We start from the raw sequence: 23,898 nt of genomic DNA, 5'->3' as shown, positions 1-23,898 counted from the left end.
GAGAAAAAGCAGTTTCCTTCCCCATTACTTTGCTGCAGTGCCAATTGAGAGAGTATTGCTACATTGAGCTAATAAGGCTGTGAAGTATACAGACTGCTCTCCAAGGCCTTATTTTTAGTTATAAGTCTGTTACAAAGCCCCCACCTTTTTCAGGCTATTCGTATGTGATCTGACATGTTGAAAGCACTTCAGCACAGACAACTACAAGGGCCGTCCCCATTGTAAAGAGTTTTGCTCTGCTAGGACAAATACTGCACAAGACTGCTAGATAAATTGAGAATCGTCTTAATGCTGTAGTGTTAGAGAAGCACACAGGGACATGCTTTTCAAAGTTGAGGCTCATTAGATGCCTGGACCATTGTTCCTGGCAGAGGTACAGTTTTCATATCAAATATATATGCTTACATGGCCACTGTTCACTTATGAATGGGGATTCATTAAATTGGTTTGCTTGCTTCTTATACAGCCTAATTCATTGAAAAACATTGGTGTCAGCAAAATGATATCCCAGAATTCAGTGGTGCTATTTATCTACTTGGTAGTGCAGTAGTGAGGTATTAAGCAGGAAGATTCCCAATGTAAGCTTGCAGCAGCTTGTACAAAGCCAGGACTTCAACTACAATAGACATGTTTTCATTTTATCCATGCCAGTGTCAAAGGGTTACAGATCTGAAAACTTGAATCAGATTGTAGGTAAGGTGTTGCTTTGTAGTTCATGGGATATCAGCCTTTTTTATTTTACCTTACTGCAAGAACGTTCTATGATCTTCGGATGGGAGTGTATTTTCGAACTTCTTATTGAAAGCGATTTATCTAGGATTAACGAGGGAGAATTTCCTCCTCATCGCAATCTCACACTGATTTTAAGGTCTTCAAATGAAATGTGCACCTGTCTTGAGTTAACCGTTCGCCAACTGGATGCTTAGTGTAGCTTTGCTGAGACGAGCCATTTAGTCGATGTCAGGAAACCACGGTAATTTACCTTAAAAAATAATTTCCTTAGTACTACCATACATATTTCACTCCAACTGCCTATTTATAGCTGTGAGTCGCTCTCTTAATCTGTGCTGTATTTTAGGTTGTTTTGCTACAAGAGGAAGTAGCACAGTAGTATTGATTTCAAATACATTCCACAACACAATGCCCCTGCTCCTCATGAGGGGATTGCATTATAATCCGATTATTCTTTCCTTAAAATTGAAATCCTAGAAATCAATCACACTTTTGTTGGTCCTTTTAAGGTGTATTTGCTTAGGACAAAAACAGCTGCTTAGTCCCAGGAGATGGATCCCTGCAGTTACAAAACAGATTGTCATTTTTGCTGATGTAACTCTAGGGGGACTTGTAGGATAATTGTAAGTACGTGCTGTTGAGGGATATCATTCCCGAGACCTACCAAGGGGAAAAGAATTGCAAGTGTATGATATTTATTATAGATTTTGATGAGACATCGACTTTTGTACAGGCTTAGGAAACCAGCTTTGCGATCTTTGGCTTCCTAGAGGTGTAGTCGTCAAACATGAAGGATGGAAACAGGGCTGTCTTTCGGTGTGCGCTCGTGTGCTTTGTCAAATGGGAAATGGGAGAGAAGTAAGAAACGTGTCCCATTCTTTCTGATTTAAAATACACTTCTGTACCCCAGAAATATAGCTACACTGAAATTATATGATTGTACACAGTCTGAGCAGAAATCTATTTTGATATCATACTACAGTAGTAAACTAAATAATTGAAAATTCTCTGTAGCATTTTATGATTTAAGTCTGTCAACTCCTTCACTGAAATGGATCGCATTCAAGGCTGCTAAACAGTCATTTGTGTAATGGCTAGATGAGTTTTGTTTTTGTTTTTCCTTTCAACCTCCCCCCATCAGCAGAGAGAGACATCAATACAACATTTATATATTTACAATGTCTGTGTGTGGGTCCAATAACAAGATCACTGGGAAATCTCAAGTGAAGGCTGTAAAACAATATACAATATAAAGAAAGCAAATTCATAGCAAAAGATGGATTTACAGGGTTTTTCTGATATTTATGGGTGTTATTAATTGCTCAATATGGTCCTGTGAAGCTCACCATAGTCTGTCTCTAAGCAATGCATCAGGGAAATAAAAAAAAAAGTGTCTAAAATCTAGCCTCTGTCATTCTGTAAGTGATGAAGTCCAAGGAAGAGGAAAATGATCGAGGTGTACAGTGTTGCTGGGAGTGTGTGCATTGTGTCCGTGGTTTCTTGTGAATCAACCTGCCCCATGACAATCATGTGACAGGAGAAACCAGAAAGAGATTGAAACCTTTTTTATTTTTTAATGCTTACATTTTATTTAATTTAGTTTTTTTTATTTTCCAGCTGGCGTAACATTGAACATGGGACCAGACACCAGCTTTGATGCGATCTGTACCATTTGTACATGTTCTCAAATACCAGGCTCAAAGCCCCTGATATTTGACATGTCATATACAGTATTTGGTGTGTCTCGCCTTTATTTTTATACTTCCATTGGCCCAAGGCTGCTGGTTATAGAATGCTGAATGCGTTAAGGGTTTGCATCACTGAAAGCTGCTACTTATTAGGAACCCTGAATGCCATTTTAACTGGTTTAAGGTCTTAAGGTAAAACCCATGCTCAGATCTCTGAAATATTCATGTCTTCTGTGGGACCTAAAGTTAAACTAGAGATGGACAGACTGATGATCTGTTTCTTAGCACTTTACCTCATCTATGGTCAAGGCAAGCCACCATCCAATCCACTCCACCAGTTATTCAAACACTTTAGGCAAAGGTATGGATGCCACCAAATACTTTGAAGCAAGGGTGCTTTTTGTTATCGTATTAGCTTGCCATTTTTCATGCTTTTTTTTTTATATCAAAAAGTCAGTCACACTTATGACTGAACTTACTTTCTGGAGGAGGGAGGCATTGTAGAAGAGCTCAATAAAGGCATTGATTTCATTTTTTTCCCCTTTTTCATCTGACAATCAATACATTTGGCTCATTGTTTGTAAACCACATGCTATTGCTTTTTTCTTTTTTTGGGGTAGAAAAAAAATTAAACCTTACAAACTCTATGCAACAACTCATTATTATTATTATTATTATTATTATTATTATTATTATTATTATTATTATTATTATTATTATTTTATTTTAATTTAAGGCTATAGCCTTTTTTTAATGTCAACAGCAGAGTCATAACATACACACAGTTGTACTGGAGAAGGGAGGCTCCTGATTGGTTATTCTGGAGACTTGTTCTTCTAGTGTTACTTTGGAGCCTAATGAAGCCAGGGACACTTTTCAGCACTGCACTGCTGTTAAAAGTATTAAAGACCTCAACTGGCAAGTCATGAATGCCTCTACTTCCCACACAGGGATGCAGAGGACATCCCTTTCCTTTAAATGTGTGTTCCCCTTCTTTGGGGCCAGTGCAATTTTTTTTCCTTGTGGTAATGTCCATTGTGAAAGACTCTTGACAGTGACTCGGGGTGTCTGTTTAGGGTCATTGGACTTGTGCATGTAAGCCATTCTCTTTGTAGCTGTTTCTTTCCAATGGTTTGAAGCGTTGACATGGAAGAAAAAAAAGAAAAAACGTTGACCATTGATGTTGTAAATATCTGTCTGAAAAAATTAAAAAGAAAGGAATATTTTAAATCCTTGTAAATAAAAGATGTACAAAAGAAATCAAGATCAGTCTGCGATGCAGAGAGAAATATCTATCTGTAAGATGTTGAATAAATATTGTGCTGTTTCTGGAACAAGGTTTGTGTGAGCTTGTTTTACATATCAATGCTGCCATTCAGGGCTTAATTATTAACACAGTTACTTCTGTATTTATTAAACTTTGTGAAGAGCTCAGACATTTTGTGTACTATCACTAGAAATCGAATTAATCCACTTATTGTTTCATAGCAGATTCATAACATGACATGACAATTTGCAAATTTGCTTTGTTAGTTTGTTATCACACATAATAGGAATGTGGTTATAAAATGTGAAATTTGAATGTTTCCAGCTCTTCTATCCCTGGATAAATACCTTTTATTTAAGGCTTTTCAACACACCTTTTCCATTTAATTTAAAACCGTGTTCCACATGTCCTGCTCCATTTACTGTTTCCACTTTTTAAAAATATTAAGGGAAAAAATTTGAGAACCTATTGTAAAACAGGTTATGTTTAATGTTAATTTTGTTGCACAAACCTAAACGGTGATCACCAGCATGCTTATTTTTTAGTATTATTTTTTTATATGCCAGCAGATTGAATTTAAGTCTATATTAATCATGGAAGAAATTGATAATTCGAATTCAATACTTAAGGTTTGTAATTTATTTAAAAACATTAGGGACTGTTCTGCATTCACTGTAGTGTCTGCTTGATAAAAAGGTGCTGCATAATTGATTACATAATGAACATGAAATACTTATGTTTTCAGGGATTCACCTCTGAGCCTTCCCAAAGATGACCCCAGTGCTTCTGTTCTGACAGCATGGGCTGAGAATATTGTCAGAAGTGTTGATGTACACTCACCTAAAGGATTATTAGGAACACCTGTTCAATTTCTCATTAATGCAATTATCTAACCAACCAATCACATGGCAGTTGCTTCAATGCATTTAGGGGTGTGGTCCTGGTCAAGACAATCTCCTGAACTCCAAACTGAATGTCTGAATGGGAAAGAAAGGTGATTTAAGCAATTTTGAGCGTGGCATGGTTGTTGGTGCCAGACGGGCCGGTCTGAGTATTTCACAATCTGCTCAGTTACTGGGATTTTCACGCACAACCATTTCTAGGGTTTACAAAGAATGGTGTGAAAAGGGAAAAACATCCAGTATGCGGCAGTCCTGTGGGCGAAAATGCCTTGTTGATGCTAGAGGTCAGAGGAGAATGGGCCGACTGATTCAAGCTGATAGAAGAGCAACTTTGACTGAAATAACCACTCGTTACAACCGAGGTATGCAGCAAAGCATTTGTGAAGCCACAACACGTACAACCTTGAGACGGATGGGCTACAACAGCAGAAGACCCCACCGGGTACCACTCATCTCCACTACAAATAGGAAAAAGAGGCTACAATTTGCACAAGCTCACCAAAATTGGACAGTTGAAGACTGGAAAAATGTTGCCTGGTCTGATGAGTCTCGATTTCTGTTGAGACATTCAGATGGTAGAGTCAGAATTTGGCATAAACAGAATGAGAACATGGATCCATCATGCCTTGTTACCACTGTGCAGGCTGGTGGTGGTGGTGTAATGGTGTGGGGGATGTTTTCTTGGCACACTTTAGGCCCCTTAGTGCCAATTGGGCATTGTTTAAATGCCACGGCCTACCTGAGCATTGTTTCTGACCATGTCCATCCCTTTATGACCACCATGTACCCATCCTCTGATGGCTACTTCCAGCAGGATAATGCACCATGTCACAAAGGTCGAATCATTTCAAATTGGTTTCTTGAACATGACAATGAGTTCACTGTACTAAACTGGCCCCCACAGTCACCAGATCTCAACCCAATAGAGCATCTTTGGGATGTGGTGGAACGGGAGCTTCGTGCCCTGGATGTGCATCCCACAAATCTCCATCAACTGCAAGATGCTATCCTATCAATATGGGCCAACATTTCTAAAGAATGCTTTCAGCACCTTGTTGAATCAATGCCACGTAGAATTAAGGCAGTTCTGAAGGCGAAAGAGGGTCAAACACAGTATTAGTATGGTGTTCCTAATAATCCTTTAGGTGAGTGTATATTTAACCCTCAGTTGGCACCTTGCATGTGTCAGTCTGTCAATCACCTTTTCTCTGCCTTCACTCTTTTAGTACACATCCTATCACTGTAAATCTTGCATAAGACTGAAGAATGTATAGACTAAACAGTCCTGTAGCATAAATAAAACATTTCCCCTTCTCTCCTATGTATATACAGTACTTAAATGGAAGATTTGTTTAAGGATCACCATAAAATCCAGTTTGCTGTCAACATAAAGACATTGAGACAAGGAGAACTTCGTCTATATTATCACATGCTTGCGGGTAACATGTTTATTTTATGTATGTGCTACTGCTACCTCATAAATGTAATGATTCAATACGAACACTATGCCAATACACTGAAATACAATTCCCACAGTGCTCCACCAAAAACCTTACCTTTAACTGTGCGCATGGGATCATGGGTATTGACGTAGTCTCCTCTCCGATTGGACGAAAAGGACCAGCTACCCTTTACCCTTTACCCATATTTAAATACCAAGAGGTGGCGGGGAATGGGTGTCCATATGTAAGGGAACTATTTCCTACGAGTTTTAATTTGTTCTGTCTTAGATAAATGCTATGGTGTTCTGCCTCGATTCGAACAAGTCTCGTCTCATCCGGGTTTCGTGTTTGGGGAAGTGAACTGCGTGGGAAGTAGCGCCAGCCGGTGAGTGCCTTTGAGCGCTTACTTTCTGTTTCTCTGCCGTCATCCTGTGCATGCTTGTTTGTGTGACTTATCACGTCATAATTTTATTGCACTGAATGCATCTTTTGTATTCTTTAGTGCAATGGTCCCTCCACTTATTTGCATTTGCACTTAAATTCACATTAACTTAATCTGTTACCGTTTCTTTATACTGGTATGACTTATGTATTACTTTACTAGTTCACTTTACTATGTTAGTTGATATTACATGAACGATATTGCCTGCTTGTTGTATAACGGTGATGTTTGTATTAAATGTCATGTGGATTTCTGTTTGTGTGACAGCTGAAGGCATGAGTCCCGCTAAGCGAACAAGAGACCGAGACGCGCAGGTGCTGGAGGTGCGCTTTGTGGGGGACGGGGATGTCTTGGACCACATCGTGGACAAACAGGAAGGTAACTACAGGCGATTGAACGGCCACAATGCACCTCAAAGCACCACAATATAAGTGCATGTAGTGCAGATTTGGTGGGATGGAGGTCTTAGATCAGTGTCCAGGGACGTGTCCTGGTGTAGCTTCTCAATGCCCAGCTCTTCCCAGGTGGCAAGGTGGCAAAGAATGCCGTCCAAAAGCTGGTGACGCTGAAGAAGCGGCAAGATGAGGAAGCCGAGGAGGGCGAGCAGGACGCTTTCACCCAGAGGGACTATGTGGAGGTCTTGGGCGCCGGGGTGGAAGGTAAAACTTGTCACAGCATCACTGTTTCACAGCTGCTCCCATTCTTGTGTGTGCGACCTGCTGTGTTAGGTTGTATGCTATGGCCCTGGAATGTGTGAGGCCAAATGCATGTTGTGTAAAGAATGAATCATTTGAAGACCTTTATCGTTTTCACGGGGTCAGACCCGTGGCCAGAGAGCATGTGCTGAATCGGTGATCGAACTCTGTGAGGATTGCTCTCGACTGCATTGTGGGTGTTTTCCAGGAGAGGCTGGGAGCAGGCCGGCCGGGACCGCAGGTGCGGATGTGTTCACATTCCAGGCTGTGAAGCGTTCCAACAAGATGGCTCAGATGGGTAGGTTTTTATTTTGTAACACATTGTCCTAGGTATTGTAAACTTTATGACCAGGAAGTACCGTGCACCCTGTTTTTTAAGATACTTTTTTTTTTTCTGCTGTGTTCAATGAAGCACAAATTCATATCATCTATAGATTTCTGTTATTTCACGTCCTTCTCAATGCTAGCCAAGAAATAGACGAGTCAATACTACAAGCACGTTCACTCTCTCATCACAGTCGATCACTTGCTTAAAGCAGTCAGACAATGGCATCTATTGGCCTTTTAGTGTATTTCAAGACCACTCTGTTTTCGTTGAATTTGCAGTATCCAGGAAGGCCAAGCTTTAAGATCATCAGTTGCATGTCGTATTTTAAAGAGGAAAAATCCTTGTTTTTGACCTTGCTTTAAAACTGAATTATTTGTTTCATACATTCTGCAATGCAAGAATAATTCAATACAAATATTTAGGCACTTGTGTGGGTTTCTAGGAGTGTTCCCCTCTTATTTGACCAAACTTTAGGTGCCCTAAAACACAAACGGACAGAAAGAAAATCCTCCATATGAGACTATTCCAACCCGGTTGTTCCCAAACTCGGGCCCGAATAAGCTGGCTCGGCCTTCCAATGTTTCAGAACACGCCTCGTAACTTCTCATATTTACGGCTTGATTGAACATCAGTGCCATATTTCTTGGCAAGGCCCATATTTCCACTCTGAACATACAGTGACAGTATTGTTCCTCATCTCCCCAGCATCGGAGCTCGCCCGTACCCCTGGAAAGAGTGTCACTTTCAGTACGTCAGACTCGCCTGAACAAGTCACCAGCCCTACCAGAGCAAGCAAGAGTGAGTCCAGTGTTTTTCCCCTTTTGTTTGTTTGTTTGTTTGTTTCTGTTTCTCCTTGGGGTTTTGCCCCAAGGTGCATTAGTGCTACTGGTCCCAGAGCCATTTGCCATTTGCCTGTAGGGAATTGCTATGGAATATTGTATGGTGCCAAAGTCCTGCACACACACATCCAGTAGTAATTCAAATTTTGTAGATGCAACTTGCTGAGACTTTGGGACTCAATGCTCCAACAATTAATCAGTGGGTCTCCTGTACCTTCTACTACTGAGGCAGAGAGAGCTTAGGTTTTTAATAGTTTTTTAATCTGTTATTATCGCTGACATCGGGTTTCTTGTAGAATTGGTTTTTAGGAAGTTTCTCTGACTGCAACTGCTTTTACTTTTCAGGACAAGCTAGTCAACACAAGACTCCCTCCAAGGTAAGACCAGCAAGATCTTGGAAAGAACCACTTATGTAATAGGTAGACTGAGATGGAGTCAAATTCATGATTCACTTTTCTCTTCTTTTCTCTGTTTTGTTTGGCCAGGGTAAAAAGGTTCAGTTTGTCTCAACCACTCCTCACAGACTAAGAAAAAGACTGTCAGGTACATTCAGTGGTCCTGTGTGTTTGTTGTGCCTGTTCCCATGTTGTGTGAAGAGTTAACACCACGGCTGCGTGATTTCATTAAACTGCTGAAATTGATGTGAGAATATATATCCACGATCCTTGTCAACCAGCTGCCAACCTGAAGTCGGACAGCGACAGCGAGTTCTCTCCCTCTGATTCGGAGGAGGACGCGGAGGAGCAGGAGCAGGAGAAGGTCCCTCAGGCGGAAGCAGAGCCAAAGACACCCAGCAAGGCTCCAGCAGCGGCTCTTTACAAGACACCCGCCAAGAAAAGCAAAAGTGCACCGGAGGTGAGCTCTGGGAGTAAAATGCAAGCTGCAGCATAGTCCTTTGCGTGTTCAATAGGAGTACAGACATGTCCCAAAATGACACACTGAATCAACAGCAGAATTAACTTGGGGAGGAATTTTCCATTTAAATAGCTGGGATGCTAATGTGCTTCTTTGAAGGACAACTGATTTGCCTGTAAGGTTGAAGGCACCACTGTAATGCGTTGTAATCCACTGTAATCTTCATTGAATAAATTATCGCCATTCACAAAACATCTTGATCTAGCATTAAGATCTTTGCATTGCTGTCAATCATTACGGACATAGTCCTGCCTTGGTAGCATCTCCCAGATCATTCTCAGATTGTTGTGTGTGTTCCCACATGCTTACAGTGAGGGGAAAAAAGTATTTGATCCCCTGCTGATTTTGTACGTTTGCCCACTGACAAAGAAATGATCAGTCTATAATTTTAATGGTAGGTGTATTTTAACAGTGAGAGACAGAATAACAACAAAAAAATCCAGAAAAACGCATTTCAATAAAGTTATAAATTGATTTGCATGTTAATGAGTGAAATAAGTATTTGATCCCCTATCAATCAGCAAGATTTCTGGCTCCCAGGTGTCTTTAATACAGGTAACGAGCTGAGATTAGGAGCACTCTCTTAAAGGGAGTGCTCCTAATCTCAGCTCGTTACCTGTATAAAAGACACCTGTCCACAGAAGCAATCAATCAATCAGATTCCAAACTCTCCACCATGGCCAAGACCAAAGAGCTGTCCAAGGATGTCAGGGACAAGATTGTAGACCTACACAAGGCTGGAATGGGCTACAAGACCATCGCCAAGCAGCTTGGTGAGAAGGTGACAACAGTTGGTGCGATTATTCGGAAATGGAAGAAACACAAAATAACTGTCAGTCTCCCTCGGTCTGGGGCTCCATGCAAGATCTCACCTCGTGGAGTTTCAATGATCATGAGAATGGTGAGGAATCAGCCCAGAACTACACGGGAGGATCTTGTTAATGATCTCAAGGCAGCTGGGACCATAGTCACCAAGAAAACAATTGGTAACACACTACGCCGTGAAGGACTGAAATCCTGCAGCGCCTGCAAGGTCCCCCTGCTCAAGAAAGCACATGTACAGGCCCGTCTGAAGTTTGCCAATGAACATCTGAATGATTCAGAGGAGAACTGGGTGAAAGTGTTGTGGTCAGATAAGACCAAAATCAAGCTCTTTGGCATCAACTCAACTCGCCGTGTTTGGAGGAGGAGGAATGACCCCAAGAACACCATCCCCACCGTCAAACATGGAGGTGGAAACGTTATGCTTTGGGGGTGTTTTTCTGCTAAGGGGACAGGACAACTGCACCGCATCAAAGGGACGATGGACGGGGCCATGTACCATCAAATATTGGGTGAGAACCTCCTTCCCTCAGCCAGGGCATTGAAAATGGGTCGTGGATGGGTATTCCAGCATGACAATGACCCAAAACACACAGCCAATGCAACAAAGGAGTGGCTCAAGAAGAAGCACATTAAGGTCCTGGAGTGGCCTAGCCAGTCTCCAGACCTTAATCCCATAGAAAATCTGTGGAGGGAGCTGAAGGTTCGAGTTGCCAAACGTCAGCCTTAATGACTTGGAGAGGATCTGCAAAGAGGAGTGGGACAAAATCCCTCCTGAGATGTGTGCAAACCTGGTGGCCAACTACAAGAAACGTCTTGACCTCTGTGATTGCCAACAAGGGTTTTGCCACCAAGTACTAAGTCGAAGGGGTCAAATACTTATTTCCCTCATTAACATGCAAATCAATTTATAACTTTTTTTAAATGCGTTTTTCTGGATTTTGTTGTTGTTTTTGTCTCTCACTGTTAAAATACACCTACCATTAAAATTCTAGACTGATCATTTCTATGTCAGTGGGCAAACGTACAAAATCACCAGGGGATCAAATACTTTTTTCCCTCACTGTAGGAGGAAAGAGACACAACTTACGTGCTGCCTTACAGTCTGAGATTTCAATGGGTGTTACTTGGACTCATTTAATGTAATCTGTTTAATTGAGAAGTGAGTCCTGTTCTAAAAAAGGTCTAAGATTCATGCTGGTACTACTGAAAACATATTCCAGAACCAGGGCTGGAGACCACTGGTGCAGAGCATTCAAAACTAAGGCAACCCCGTGTCCATGACTTAGAATTGTTGAATGTATGTTTAAACTGAATTATGTTGATGAACATGTTTTTATATTTTCAGCCCAACCTGGTTGAGGAATACTTTGAAGCACACAGCAGTTCAAAAGTTTTAACCTCGGACCGAACCCTGCAGAAACTGCAAAGACCCAAATTGGACCAGGTTGGTATTAATTTAAATAACTTGTATTTTCTATTTTATTTTCTGCAGGCTCTTCAACACTAAACAGCCCAGCTACCTGAAAGCTGTTCCTTATTTCTGAAATGTTCCTGAATTACCTCTAGGGTAACAAAATCAAATGTTTGTTGAATATTTTTTCTGACATTCATCATAAAGATCATTTAATCTTAATCCAAACATGAGTAATGTATAGCCATAGCATTTAAATAAAGCGAGGACATACACCGATCAGCCATAACATTATGACCACCTGCCTAATATTGTGTAGGTCCCCCTTTTGCCGCCATAACAGCCCTGACCCGTCGAGGCATGAACTCCACTAGACCTCTGAAGGTGTGCTGTGGTATCTGGCACCAAGACGTTAGCAGCAGATCCTTTAAGTCCTGTAAATTGCGAGGTGGGGCCTCCATGGATCGGACTTGTTTGTCCAGCACATCCCACAGATGCTCAATTGGATTGAGATCTGGGGAATTTGGAGGCCAAGTCAACACCTTGAACTCGTGATTCATCAGACCAGGCCACCTTCTTCCATTGCTCCGTGGTCCACTTCTGATGCAGGGGTCGGCATGGGCACCCTGACTGGTCTGCGGCTACGCAGCCCCATACGCAACAAACTGCGATGCACTGTGTGTTCTGCACCTTTCTATCAGAACCATCATTCACTTTTTCAGCAATTTGAGCTACAGTAGCTCGTCTGTTGGATTGGACCACATGGGCCAGCCTTCGCTCCCCACGTGCATCAGTGAGCCTTGACCGCCCATGACCCTGTCGACGGTTCACTGCTTTTCCTTCCTTGGACCACTTTTGATAGGTACTGACCACTGCAGACCGGGAACACCCCACAAGAGTTGCAGCTTTGGAGATGCTCTGACCCAGTCGTCTAGCCATCACAATTTGGCCCTTGTCAAAGTCGCTCAGATCCTTACGCTTGCCCATTTTTCCTGCTTCTAACACATCAAGTTTGAGGACAAAATGTTCACTTGCTGCCTAAAATATCCCACCCAATGACATGTGCCATGATAATGAGATTATCAATGTTATTCGCTTCACCTTTCAGTGGTTATAATGTTATGGGTGATCGGTGTATATTAACCATATTTCAGATATGTCAAATACTTTTTCATTTCCATATACATATTTATCCTTTTTTTTTTTTTTTTTTAGGAAACCTTAAGCAGGGTTCTTGATGGGAAAGCCTTGAAGTTCTCTGCAGAGGTGAAGATGTTAAACAAGGAGCATGAAAAGCAGTTCAGCAAATGGATGCTGCAGTTACAGTAGGTGTCTCTACCAGGAACAGCAGCTCAGGATGCAAGTATGTGTGTAATAAAATGGTTACTACCACGTATTTTACTTTTGGGTGATGTCCAAGAAATCTAGGGGATACACGCATGTCCACACCCCTTTTCAGCACCGTTTAGTCACTGGGAATCGAATCATTAGACACAGGAGATCATTGATAAATATCGTTAAATGAACCATATTTCTTAAACTAAATAATCGCAGCATAAGTGCTAGCAATGTGATATGAATACTGTCATACCCAGCTGTCTTTCTGTCCCTGTACTTTCCTGCTGCTCAGGATTTAGGTCACCGTTTCTGAGGGTGAGTTGTTTCTGCTCTGCGGCATGAGTAGGAATATTGTGAGATGTCTGTTGAATGAACACATGTGGAGTGAAGTGTCTGGTCTTGACAGGCTGGGCTTCAGTATTGTGCTGTATGGCCTGGGCTCCAAGAGGGCTTTGCTGGAGAGCTTTCGCACCTCCATGCTGATGGACTCCCTTCACCTCGTCATCAATGGCTTCTTTCCCAGCATCACCATCAAATCGGTCAGCTTTGCCTTCATTACTGAGATACCCTTTTGTCAGCCAGGTGTAATTGCAGACACAAGCTCCATTAATGAGGGATTAAAATAGTGTGAATAATGTAACATGTAAACTGTGTATTTTAACATCTCTGCATTCTATATGACTTGGACATGTGTTCTGTTGTGAATTCAGTTCTTTAATATGCTTAGTTAGGACCTCACCATGATTATGTCAATCTGTAATCATTAGTTTGTCTCATCAGAGTCCAGTTCTGAAGCATATATTTGTGGGGATAGCAGTGATAGGGGATACTACATAAAACCTTTCTTTTACACATGCCCCCTCTTGTCATCTTTGTTTCCACGGGACAGATTCTGAATGCCATCACTGCGGAAATGCTGGAGCACCAGGGCAGCTTCCGCACGCCGCTGGATCAGATCGACTTCATTGTCAAAGCCCTGAAGAAAGGTAGGCTCGCTCGGCACAATCCTGAAACGGACTGAGACGCTACGCTGTACTGTGCGCCAATTTTAATTACATTTATTGAAGTTCCCTATTTTCCATTTATATGCAATATTGTGTATTTCATTGTTTCAGATTGAAAACAAAACCCTAATGTGCTTCCCTTTATAGTTTCTTCTTTTTCCGGACTGTTTTGTGATTGGCTAATAATGGGGGCTTCCAAATTTGGGACTTTTCAGTGCTAGCTCAGGCTGTTTCTAGCTGTGTAGGAGCTGTTATGAAATCTAAAATGGGAAGTAAACAAATTGATAAATAAAGTCTGTCTGACACCATGTTCCTGTTATTTAACATTTGTACCAAGCAGTTGTGTTTTAGGCCTCTCCTTCTCCATTAAGTGACTCTTTGGTTTACCCCTCATGCTATCTGGTGACTTTTTAGTTGATGTGAGGGTTTGTTTTGTTTCGTTTACCCCAGACCCTGATTTGCACATCTACCTGATCATCCACAACATCGATGGGGCCATGCTGAGAGGGGAGAAGTCTCAACAGACTCTGGGGCAGCTGGCAGCCATTCCTAACCTGCACCTCCTCGCATCCATCGACCACATCAATGCCCCCCTCAGTCAGTCCGCGTTAATCTAACCGGGTTTAATTGGTGTTCCCTGACACCAGCATTATTTTATACTTGAAATAGCGGGAACTGTTAACTAATGCCAGCTTGTTGTGTGTTTTCAACAGTATGGGACCAGTCCAAATTGAGTCAGTTCAACTGGCTTTGGTATGAGACCACCACCTACCTGCCGTACATCGAGGAGACCTCCTATGAGAATTCTCTCCTTGTGCAGCAGTCGGGAGCGCTGGCCCTCAGCTCTCTGACTCACGTCATGCGCAGTCTGACACCCAATGCCAGGTAACCACCCTCACCCCCCCGTCTGACCAGCTGCCACCTGCACACAAGACACTAAACACACGAAGGGACCACAGACTCCTCTCACACCCCCTGCGAACATTCAGGAAAAATCCCCCGTCACACACCACATGCAAGACCATCGTTTCAGCAGCATGTGGCCGAATAACCTTTCCAGCAGCACAGATTCCAAACAGTGGCGTGTTTTGGCCACAATAATCCTCCCATTCTCATTATTTTGTGTTATTTTTATCCCTGCACAGTTATATATACCGTATCTGAATCTGTACTGTAGCTGATCATATCCCTGACATGCATTGTTCTCAAAAACATCTGTCCAAGAAAATGTTAAAGACCAGAGGTGCTTCAGCATTGGCAGGTACTTCACTGTGTCCTGTGCTTGTCTTTCGTTAATCGCGTCTAGAGGGATCTTCAGGCTGTTGGCAGAGTTTCAGCTGGAGAACAAAGACAACCCCTCTTACACAGGTATGATTCTCTTCGATTTCATTAATCAGCCATGCACTGTCCCCTGGGCTCGCACTGCTTTGTGTCTTAAATGCTTCTTCATATCATTGACTGCTTCCCCCATTATCAGTCCAATTAGACGAGCAATTGCTGCAGCTTACTTCTCAGCCTGCAGTCTTGGAAGGGGTGTACAGCCCGGCCATCATTGACCACAAACTGGGACGTTTAAACTGGAAACGTTTTGTGGTTTTTATTCTTTACTTGATTTAGAGGTCGGTTCCTGGTGTCTCATTTAGGTCTCCCTTAGATTCATCATCTTCACTGAATTACTTGTTTATAGGGCTGTCTTTCCAAGACTTCTACCAGCGCTGTCGTGAGGCATTCCTGGTGAACAGTGAAATCACTCTGAGGACGCAGCTGACAGAGTTCAGGGACCACAAGCTCATCAGAACCAAAAAGGTGAGGCCGCCCTGAAAATAGAAACTGTGATCACTGTGACTAGTGATACAGACCCTGATCAGTAGGTTTAAATTTCCAAAATGTCTGCTTGCTTGTGTATTGTAGCACCTCATTTTACTGTATCTTCTCTTATGCCTACCTTTCCCTCAGCACATACCTAGGACTTTGTCTGCACTTGTTAGCTCATTGCACTAGGATGTGTGCTTATTGTAATATATACTGGTTTTATTACTGCACTGTGTAATACTTTGAAATGTTTCTTATGTAAACTGTATCCAGGGCAGATAAGGGCATTTGCTAGAAATTAATAGTAATAAAGGATATTTACCAAACATTGAGCAATGCCACATGCTCTGGATGTGCAATACATTGGCCAGTGTGAGTCTGTGATGCAAATCCTGGCAAACTGTCGGAGCTCTTGTGAAAACGACTTCTAAAAAGTACATCACGTTTGCGCAAAATTGAACTGGAGCTCTTGCTTGGCGCAGGGCGCAGATGGGGTGGAATACCTGCTCGTTCCTGTCGATGCCGGCACTCTGACTGACTTCCTGGAGAAGGACACCGAGTGAGAGGACAGGATGTCGTGCTGGGAATTCCTACACTCTGTTTGACCCCCTGCCTGATGTAGCCCATGTGAGAAAGGAATGCATATTTGCATTGTCAGTGGAAAACCCCAGGAGAGAGATGTTTTCAGAAACTGAGACCCTATGAAGTGTGGTTTACAAAATTAAACTGGTTCTGTTACAAAGATCTCTCTTGACCTCAAGAGGCCAAAGAGTGACGGGGGAAGACGGCAGTTTCGTGCTGGTGAGCGTCCTATTCTTGTGACCATTTGTCACACGGGTAGGGTGCTAGAATGATTCAAAGGTAATTCACATTTAATGTTTAATTGTTAGAGCACTGTACCTTTGGTGAACATTGTTAGCACTTTGCTTAATAAACAAAAACAAAGGCCTAGACCCAATCAAAACTTTGACCCACCTGCTAATATCAAATTATAGAACAACTTTATAGTGGGTATTTTTTATTTTATTTTTTACATAAAATATGCCAGCATTAGGCATAGGTTGGTAATTTCTGATTAGCAAATGTGTAAGAGTTTTGATTTTGGTCTCGTGCTTAAAAAAAATAAAATAATAATAATAAAGAATACTATGACGACTCAACCGTGAAAACTCTGCTTTTTGGGCACTGGGATGTGCAGCCTTTTGGATTTACAATTTACCATTGCTTAGAAATAAATGTTGTATTGAGAAGTTGTACGTAAGGGGATCAAATTGCAGAATTCATTAATAAGTTGAAGTTTTATGGCCAATGTCAGTCAAGGGTTAATTTAAATAGCAATATTTATTTATACAGATTAGTATTATTATACATCTTGTCTTCACTTCACTTCTACTTCTAAGCGGGCACACTAATGAATATTGAAAAGTCTGGTTGCCCATTGGCCACATTATTCACACTTGCACTGAATCGTATATTTCAAAGTTAGATAGGCAAAGTGGATGGATATGTAAAGCATTTATTTTAAGGTATACAAATACAACCATGGTGAGACATTTCTTATCAGACCCTTGAACAAATAACTTGTATATTACATTGAAAAGGCCTACAGAATATAATTTTTCAATTAATTTCCCAATTGAATCTTACTTTTTCAGAATCCCACCCATCCCATCATGACTATAATTCCAAATATGTGACATCATTGCAAGCGCTTTCATTAAACTTCACTCCAGCAACAGAAATAATGTATTAAGCTGTGAACATAGCCAAATATGTCAGTATCTCTTCCAAAATAGTTTCAGATTGAGGCAAAATTTAAAGGTTCAAGATGTATGTAAACTTAGATTTACAGCAATAACATTGTACGATATACCTTGACTATTTCCCTAATATTGAACCCATCTTGTACATTTTGACTTAATAAAAGTATTCCTGCTAAAAAGGTTTCCAGAACTTGCTTACCATTTCCATACATTTGTACTAAAATACAAATTGTACATATTAACTCGGTTTCTCCCACAATGCACCTGCACATTCAAGAGCAATGGTGAGCATCCAGAAAATGTTGATACCTGGTTTTGTTTCCATATTGCGATAGTGCTGCATGTAAAACAAGAACTGCAACCTCATTACTATGCATCGAGTGACATTTATTTTTGCAGTGAAGAAAATGTACTAGTTGACATGCAGTTCAAACTGTAAAACAAGAGCTCAGATTTTTTACTAGGCAGATGGATTATAATTTCAGGATGAGAAGTGTTACATTTATACCATAATTAGTTATAAGTTGGTCTGCAAACATGAAACCAAATAAATACTCCTTCTGCTAAATAATTATGTTCATACTATGCTCCAAAAACATGATAAAGTGTAAATATCTCTAGGAATCCGCAGCTTTGGACCAAAACAATAAACGCATTGCAAAGCAAAATTGTATTGAAAGATGTAGCAAATTAATGAAGTTATTAGACATTTTCGCTTTATATATAATGCTTCAGTTGTTAGTTTTGGTGTCTTCAGTCCACAAAAATCAGAGCATGTACAGACAGGCAGCTGCACAGTCACCTCAGAACTTGGCAAAAAAAGTGTTCCTTGTTCTTTTTCCACACGTCCAGTAGTGACAAGTTACAACACCGGTGTATGTAACCCAAGTGCTGGCCCTTTAAGTCTAATCTGCTGCTACAGGCTTTTAATAGCGGCGTCAGTGTCTCTCAGCAGGGCGCAGTCCAGGCCGTCTCAGTGCTGAATGATGTCTGTCCTCTCTGGCTGGGCGTCCCTCCTCTGCAGGAAGCGCAGTCTGTTCTCAGCTGCCTTGTGAAGCACCTGCAGCTCCTCGGGATCCAGTTCTTTCAGCAGCAGCAGCACTGCATCTAACACGTGACTCTACAAGAGTGGGACACGGGAGGGTATTACTAGGCAGGGTGCCGGCTGGAGGCCATGCAGGACCATCATATAAATGAGGTAAACACGTCAAATGGCCCCCTCATCCTGTATGTATAGTCGGTAACCTTTATTTTGTATTGTAAACTTTTTCCCTTATCTTTTTGTCATTTTCTGGCAGAAGTATTTGTAGTTTATGTATGTTTTTCTTGTTTTTTCTTTCCTGCCCCTACTGATTTTATAATCGCAAATTATGAAATCAAAGAAACACTCTTGACTCCTCTCGCTCAGTTTGTGGGGTCACTTTCTGATTCGTGTCAATGCTCAAAACCAAATCCGGTGAGCCCACTACGATTAGATTTGTTTAAAGATGCAAATTTAGCGAGAGAGAGAACCTGCGTAAGGATTAGGTTGGAGTTTTTCTTTGAAGTTAGAGAAGTGGAACAAATAGTTCCCAAAAGAAATATCACCGTGAATATTTTGTTTCAGTTCTCGTTTGTAAAAAAATCCAGAGCCGCACATCTGTACTTTTAGTGACATACTGCAGAATGAGTCTGTCTGCCTCTGTTGCTTTCCAGAATGTGTCATTTCAGCATTGTGCCGAGACAGTTGTATTGAAAAGATGAGACATGCAGAAACAGGCAAGTACAGTACAAGGGCTTAGGTCTGTGAACTTTTTGTGGACCTGACTTGGCGGTGAAGTGAATTGTTCACTATGATTCCCTCACACTAAAACAACTAAACAAGAATAAAAAAGGGTTATAAATGATCTAAAACCATTATAAATTCAGTTTTATAAATTCAACTCACCTTTCTGCCTAAACTGCATCCTGTATCACGAGAAGAGAAGGAAGGGAATTTCTCTCTAGACAGAGGCCTCATTCCAAGCTGCTCTCTGATTTTACTGGAAGAAAAGATACACGGTACATCAAGCATACAAGATGTGCCCTGCAATGTTCAGCCTGATACACAAGGAAACTCTTACAGCTACTTGGGAGTCCAATTGGATATATTAAACTGTCAAGCTGCAATATTCTTTATAAAAACAAATAGAAAACTTACAATCTGTGTGCATCTCTTTGAAATCGCCTGACTGAGGGCTTGTCATATGTGATAAGTGATTAAATACTGCCCTCTATTGAGTTTTTGGAAGCAGCTGTGTGAAAGCAACGTCACTGCCAGTCCTCAGTTACAGAACTGCTTTTTCCCCCAGCAGATATACATGTACATTTACTGTGCACAAGCTGCTTTTATGATCGGAATCTGGATTTAAACGAGTGTTACGACCCCACACTTGTGCAGTCTGTGTGGTGTCGTTTTCTCGTTTGCGCTCTGTTTCTCTCTTAGGTCTGGGTTCCTCCCTCGTCACTCATCATTGGTCCGGTTGTTTCTCGAGCTGTCCTTTGTCATCCAATCAGAGGAGGCTCTGTGACTACTTCACCCCTCCCATTTTCTCCAGCAGGAGGCTTGTCATTCTGAATGTGTTGTCTGTTCAGAGCTTTGTGCGTTTGCTATACCTGCAGGTTTCGTTCGTATTGTCTTGTATATCTTATCTGTTTCGATCCCACTGTCACCCAACCCTCTAATAAGCCTGGGGAGGGCGAACTATGTAGGTAAGACGCCCCAGGGCTTACATTTACATCTGTTTCTGTTTCAACACACTAGGCTAGTTCTTCACAACGTTTATGTTTGTGCTAGGCTAGGAGGGTGTTGCCTTAGTGGCTTAAATAGGTGAGGGTTTTCTTTATTTCTTTTATTTGGCACCCATGTGTTCGTCCTCCCTTTAGTCCTGTGTATCTGTTATTTATTGTGTTTTATCTCGGGTATTTGTTATGCCCCGGTCTCAAGTAATTGTTGTCCCAACAATAAATATTTATTATTTTTACCGTATTGTCCGTGGCACCATTCTGTCTCCCCACCGCACGCTCATCTCACCACACTTTCCCTAGTCATGTGTGCAGGCACATTATGTTGCGCTTTCCCCCCAACACTTTATACCCCTAGATCCTAGACCAAAGTGGGGAGTTCGTAACAACGAGGCACAGAACTCCGAGGCAGAATCACAAAAGACAACCGTTCCCTTCTTGGTACAAATCATGCTGAAATATATCTGTAATATGGCAACCGATTCCTTATCTGTGAAATCAGTTTCCCAATCAATCAAAACCCTAGTCCCAGGCCTCTAGCCCCTGCGGAGTGAGAGTTTCCTATAACCGCAGTCTGCAGGGAGCTCTGCTCTGGGTGGCCACACAGCCAGGTCTTACTTGGTCTCCTCCATGCAGTAGTGCAGCGGGTCGCTCTCGATGTCGGGGAGTGGGTTGGCCAGGGCGGGCTCCTGCTGGGGCTCTGCCACCCCGTTGGTATCAGTGAGGCTGGCAGGGGGGGCGCCGATCTCCTCTCCCTCCTCCAGAGCCTGCGCCAGCTCGTCCTCCGTCACTGCTGAGAGGCAGAGAGACACTGAGACCCGGCCCTCCGCTGCACGACTCCTGTAGCCAGTGCTCCTCTCCACACCGATCACAGGGGTGAGGGATAGGCAGCGGAGTGGAATTCATGAATTTTCAATCAGACACAAACAGATATGGATTTTTTTCTCTCAATTTGCACTGGGTTTGCTGTGAACATTAGTCTCATCTGTGAATATTGATGCATGATGTGAAGCAGGCTTTGAGGGCCAGGCTTTGGCAGGCCTGCCCCACACAGCACTGCCTGTGGAGCCCCACCTTGGTTGTCGAGTTTGTGCAGCTGGGGCAGAGTGCGCAGGACGGCGAGGCGGTACTTTAGAGGGTCCTGCCCACAGCAGGGGTTCTCTGCCAGCCACAGCACCCGCAGACGAGGCAGCAACTTCAGATGGTGCAACTCCGAGAGGCTCTCGATTGCATTCCTCCTGAGGTACAGCTCGGTGAGGCTCTGACACTGGCTGATGTGCTCCAACGACACGATTTTATTTGTGCTGTTCAAAAAGAAAAAACTTAAAGGCACCCACATTCATGTTTTTTTGCTGATGGGAGTATTGGCATGCGGTCAGGGGCTGCATCTGATTACATTAAAATGATTTACTCACATCCTGTGGGAACAAATGTAATCCCATCATAATTCTGGCCCTGTTGCCTTAAAGTTTCATTGCCACAAATGTTAGGAAGTCTGTTTAACTTCAGCCAACCAATTAACCTATCGTATTTAAACAGTGACTAAAGATTTGACTGGAACATCTTTTACAAGATGGCAGCAGTCTTTAATACTAGATACTTTAATTCTAAACTGTGTATATATATAAAAACACAGGGTATTCACAAATCTTGAATGAAAGTAAAAGAACAGGCAGTAGCATAAATGCCAACAAAGTTATCCAGTCTGATGTCATTAATTGAAAAAATACAATTTCTCCATACCTGAGAGTTAAAACTTCAATATTAGGCATTTCAGTGAATATGGAGATCTGAGGAGAAAAAACAAAAGCAATTTAAAACCATCATGAAGCAGTTTTTATTTCTGTACTCCCTTTTAACCAGGCCCTATAAAGAAAGAATAGGCAAACTGGAAGTCTTAATGATATTCCAGAGATTTATATCATATTGAATATGTGAGACGAATCATAGAATACTTACATCTGTGAGATTACAGCCCCTAAAATGAATGAAACAAACATCAAATTAAAAATATAACAGTTAACATTACTGGCTTCCAAAAATAAACCACACAGACATGCATCCTTCAGTTAAGTAGACCAAAATGAATTACAGAATTCAATTAGTGGCTACAAACACCATTAGGATTATCTTATGCTGGTTCTTTCTCCTACCGACACAGGACCCTCAGTGTAGGTTCAGATCAAGGTTAACATGTGGGATGGCTGGTTTGTTTTGGACTCTTCGTATCTACATTCTCGAACTCTTTCCTAGAACACGCCATTCGCTTTTATAAAGAGAGCGCTTCTAATCGCATCCAGCACTTCATCTGAACACAAAACTGCGCCTTACTACATTCATGAAATCCTTGTTTAGTGTAGTGACGTATAATGATGCTGGCTGATCAATGCACAATCACTTACTTAAGAACAACAACATTCATATGATATGTTGAAATACTTACCAGCAATTCAGTTTCTTAACACTATCAAGATCCGAAGCTTTCGCCCTCGCAAGGACTAATTTACGGGTTAGCTTCATGCTTTTACCTGCTGGTTACAACCGGTGTTTCTATTGTTTATGTTGCCAGGTTTCAAGCACCTACAACACAGCCGTCCATTACATTAGTTTGTGTGAGACACGGCGCATGCGCGGCAGCGACGTTGACGGAGAATGCGTGCTGGCTTGCGCAGCGTCTATAGCAACCTTGAGGTTTCCGACTTAACCCTTCACTCTCCGGCATTGCTGCAGACAGTCAATGAGGCAAACCTTTTAATTCAGGCATGCACATAAGGGGGTTATGTTAGCAATATACATAATTAAGTATGTGCCTTTCAAAGCGATTAGCAAATATGTTTTTTCTTGAGATATAATGTTCAGGAGCATGTTGCAAATAGCAGTCAGACAGGTAGTCATTTGTGTTGATGCTTTTGGTGTTTCCAACAAACATAAGCACATGCATTCCATTTATTGTAGCTATAGATATTATATGTTTCAATGGAGATGGTTAAAAGGCTTTTTTTTAATGCTATTGCCATGGAATAGTCTAGTTTTTTTGTTTGTTTGTTTCCTCACACAGTTCTGTGTTGTGGATGCCTTCAAGCACATAAAGGAAGATTTCTACAAACAAACCCAGAAAGCTGGTGTGATCAAGGAACTACTTTTGAGTGATCCATTCATGTCGACCATGGTAATCCAACGATCATTAGCATGGTTCCTCATTATTAGAGTACCACCCAAAAGGGGTGCACCTGGGAGGAGGAATGATAATAAGATTGTATTTAACAGTATAAATGGTTTACACACAAATCTGAGAAACATATTCACTAGAAGACCTTCCTATTCTCCCAGCAATAAACAAGCTCATTTTTACTACTGTTAATGCTGGTTCCTTTACTGTCTAATGAAATTATTACTATACATTCAATATCTGTATCCAATAATTAAAAAATGTTAGGTAAAGTTATGTTGATCTGGGATTATTTTAAAACGTAACTAACTAACTAAAAGACGATCAAGATGTTCCTTATTTATTAATTATTATATTTTATTATCAGATGTATTTAAAAATAGTTTGTTTAGGCTATAAAGAACCATTTCTTGACTTGAGAATGAAAAGGATTCTACATGAAACCATCGATTGCTGCAAAGAACTGTTTAAGAAGCACCTTTTCTAAGAGTGGATGAGCAATGACATGCCAAACTCTATATTAATAAATGCTACAAAATGATCAGTCCCCTGTAACACCCTGT

General features: G+C 41.6%; 2 protein-coding genes across 4 annotated transcripts; one reads left to right on the top strand and one right to left on the bottom strand.

Moving 5' to 3' along the window:
* The first annotated feature begins 6,231 nt into the window (after window positions 1-6,231).
* orc2 (origin recognition complex, subunit 2) lies at window positions 6,232-17,582 on the top strand. The gene is made up of 17 exons (XM_066687466.1): window positions 6,232-6,416; window positions 6,741-6,851; window positions 6,998-7,132; window positions 7,377-7,466; window positions 8,202-8,294; window positions 8,681-8,712; window positions 8,821-8,878; window positions 9,012-9,190; window positions 11,421-11,519; window positions 12,702-12,811; window positions 13,231-13,363; window positions 13,714-13,810; window positions 14,279-14,425; window positions 14,542-14,713; window positions 15,135-15,196; window positions 15,516-15,634; window positions 16,123-17,582. Exons 2-17 carry the CDS (start codon window positions 6,749-6,751, stop codon window positions 16,201-16,203), a joined length of 1,710 nt encoding a protein of 569 aa, XP_066543563.1. The 5' UTR covers window positions 6,232-6,416; window positions 6,741-6,748; the 3' UTR covers window positions 16,204-17,582.
* On the bottom strand, window positions 17,141-22,794 carry cfap410 (cilia and flagella associated protein 410). Of its 3 annotated transcripts, none has more exons than XM_066687468.1 (7): window positions 22,610-22,794; window positions 22,126-22,144; window positions 21,910-21,956; window positions 21,241-21,470; window positions 20,785-20,959; window positions 19,331-19,424; window positions 17,141-18,523 (listed from the first exon to the last, which is right to left on the bottom strand). In XM_066687468.1, exons 1-7 carry the CDS (start codon window positions 22,684-22,686, stop codon window positions 18,377-18,379), a joined length of 789 nt encoding a protein of 262 aa, XP_066543565.1. In that variant the 5' UTR covers window positions 22,687-22,794; the 3' UTR covers window positions 17,141-18,376. The 3 variants fall into 3 exon arrangements, with proteins under 3 accessions (XP_066543565.1, XP_066543566.1, XP_066543567.1); XM_066687469.1 differs by having other exon boundaries at window positions 20,785-20,956; XM_066687470.1 differs by lacking the exon at window positions 22,610-22,794 and adding an exon at window positions 22,320-22,505.
* Between the last annotated feature and the right edge of the window lie 1,104 nt (window positions 22,795-23,898).

Source organism: Amia ocellicauda, chromosome 16 (assembly GCF_036373705.1).
Source record: "Amia ocellicauda isolate fAmiCal2 chromosome 16, fAmiCal2.hap1, whole genome shotgun sequence".
NCBI classification, from domain to species: Eukaryota; Metazoa; Chordata; class Actinopteri; order Amiiformes; family Amiidae; genus Amia; species Amia ocellicauda.
This window is presented reverse-complemented; position numbering and strand designations above follow the sequence as displayed.

Bases quoted from the DNA above. Each gene is read 5' to 3' on its own strand.
- orc2 (XM_066687466.1), top strand. From the start codon at position 6,749: ATGAGTCCCGCTAAGCGAACAAGAGACCGAGACGCGCAGGTGCTGGAG. The intron at 6,852-6,997 runs GTAACTACAGGC...AGCTCTTCCCAG, and splicing joins CATCGTGGACAAACAGGAAG to GTGGCAAGGTGGCAAAGAAT. The intron at 8,879-9,011 runs GTACATTCAGTG...CTTGTCAACCAG, and splicing joins ACTAAGAAAAAGACTGTCAG to CTGCCAACCTGAAGTCGGAC.
- cfap410 (XM_066687468.1), bottom strand. From the start codon at position 22,686: ATGAAGCTAACCCGTAAATTAGTCCTTGCGAGGGCGAAAGCTTCGGAT. The intron at 21,471-21,909 runs GTATGGAGAAAT...CTTTTTGAACAG, and splicing joins ATTGAAGTTTTAACTCTCAG to CACAAATAAAATCGTGTCGT. The intron at 18,524-19,330 runs GTGAGTTGAATT...CCACTCTTGTAG, and splicing joins GATGCAGTTTAGGCAGAAAG to AGTCACGTGTTAGATGCAGT.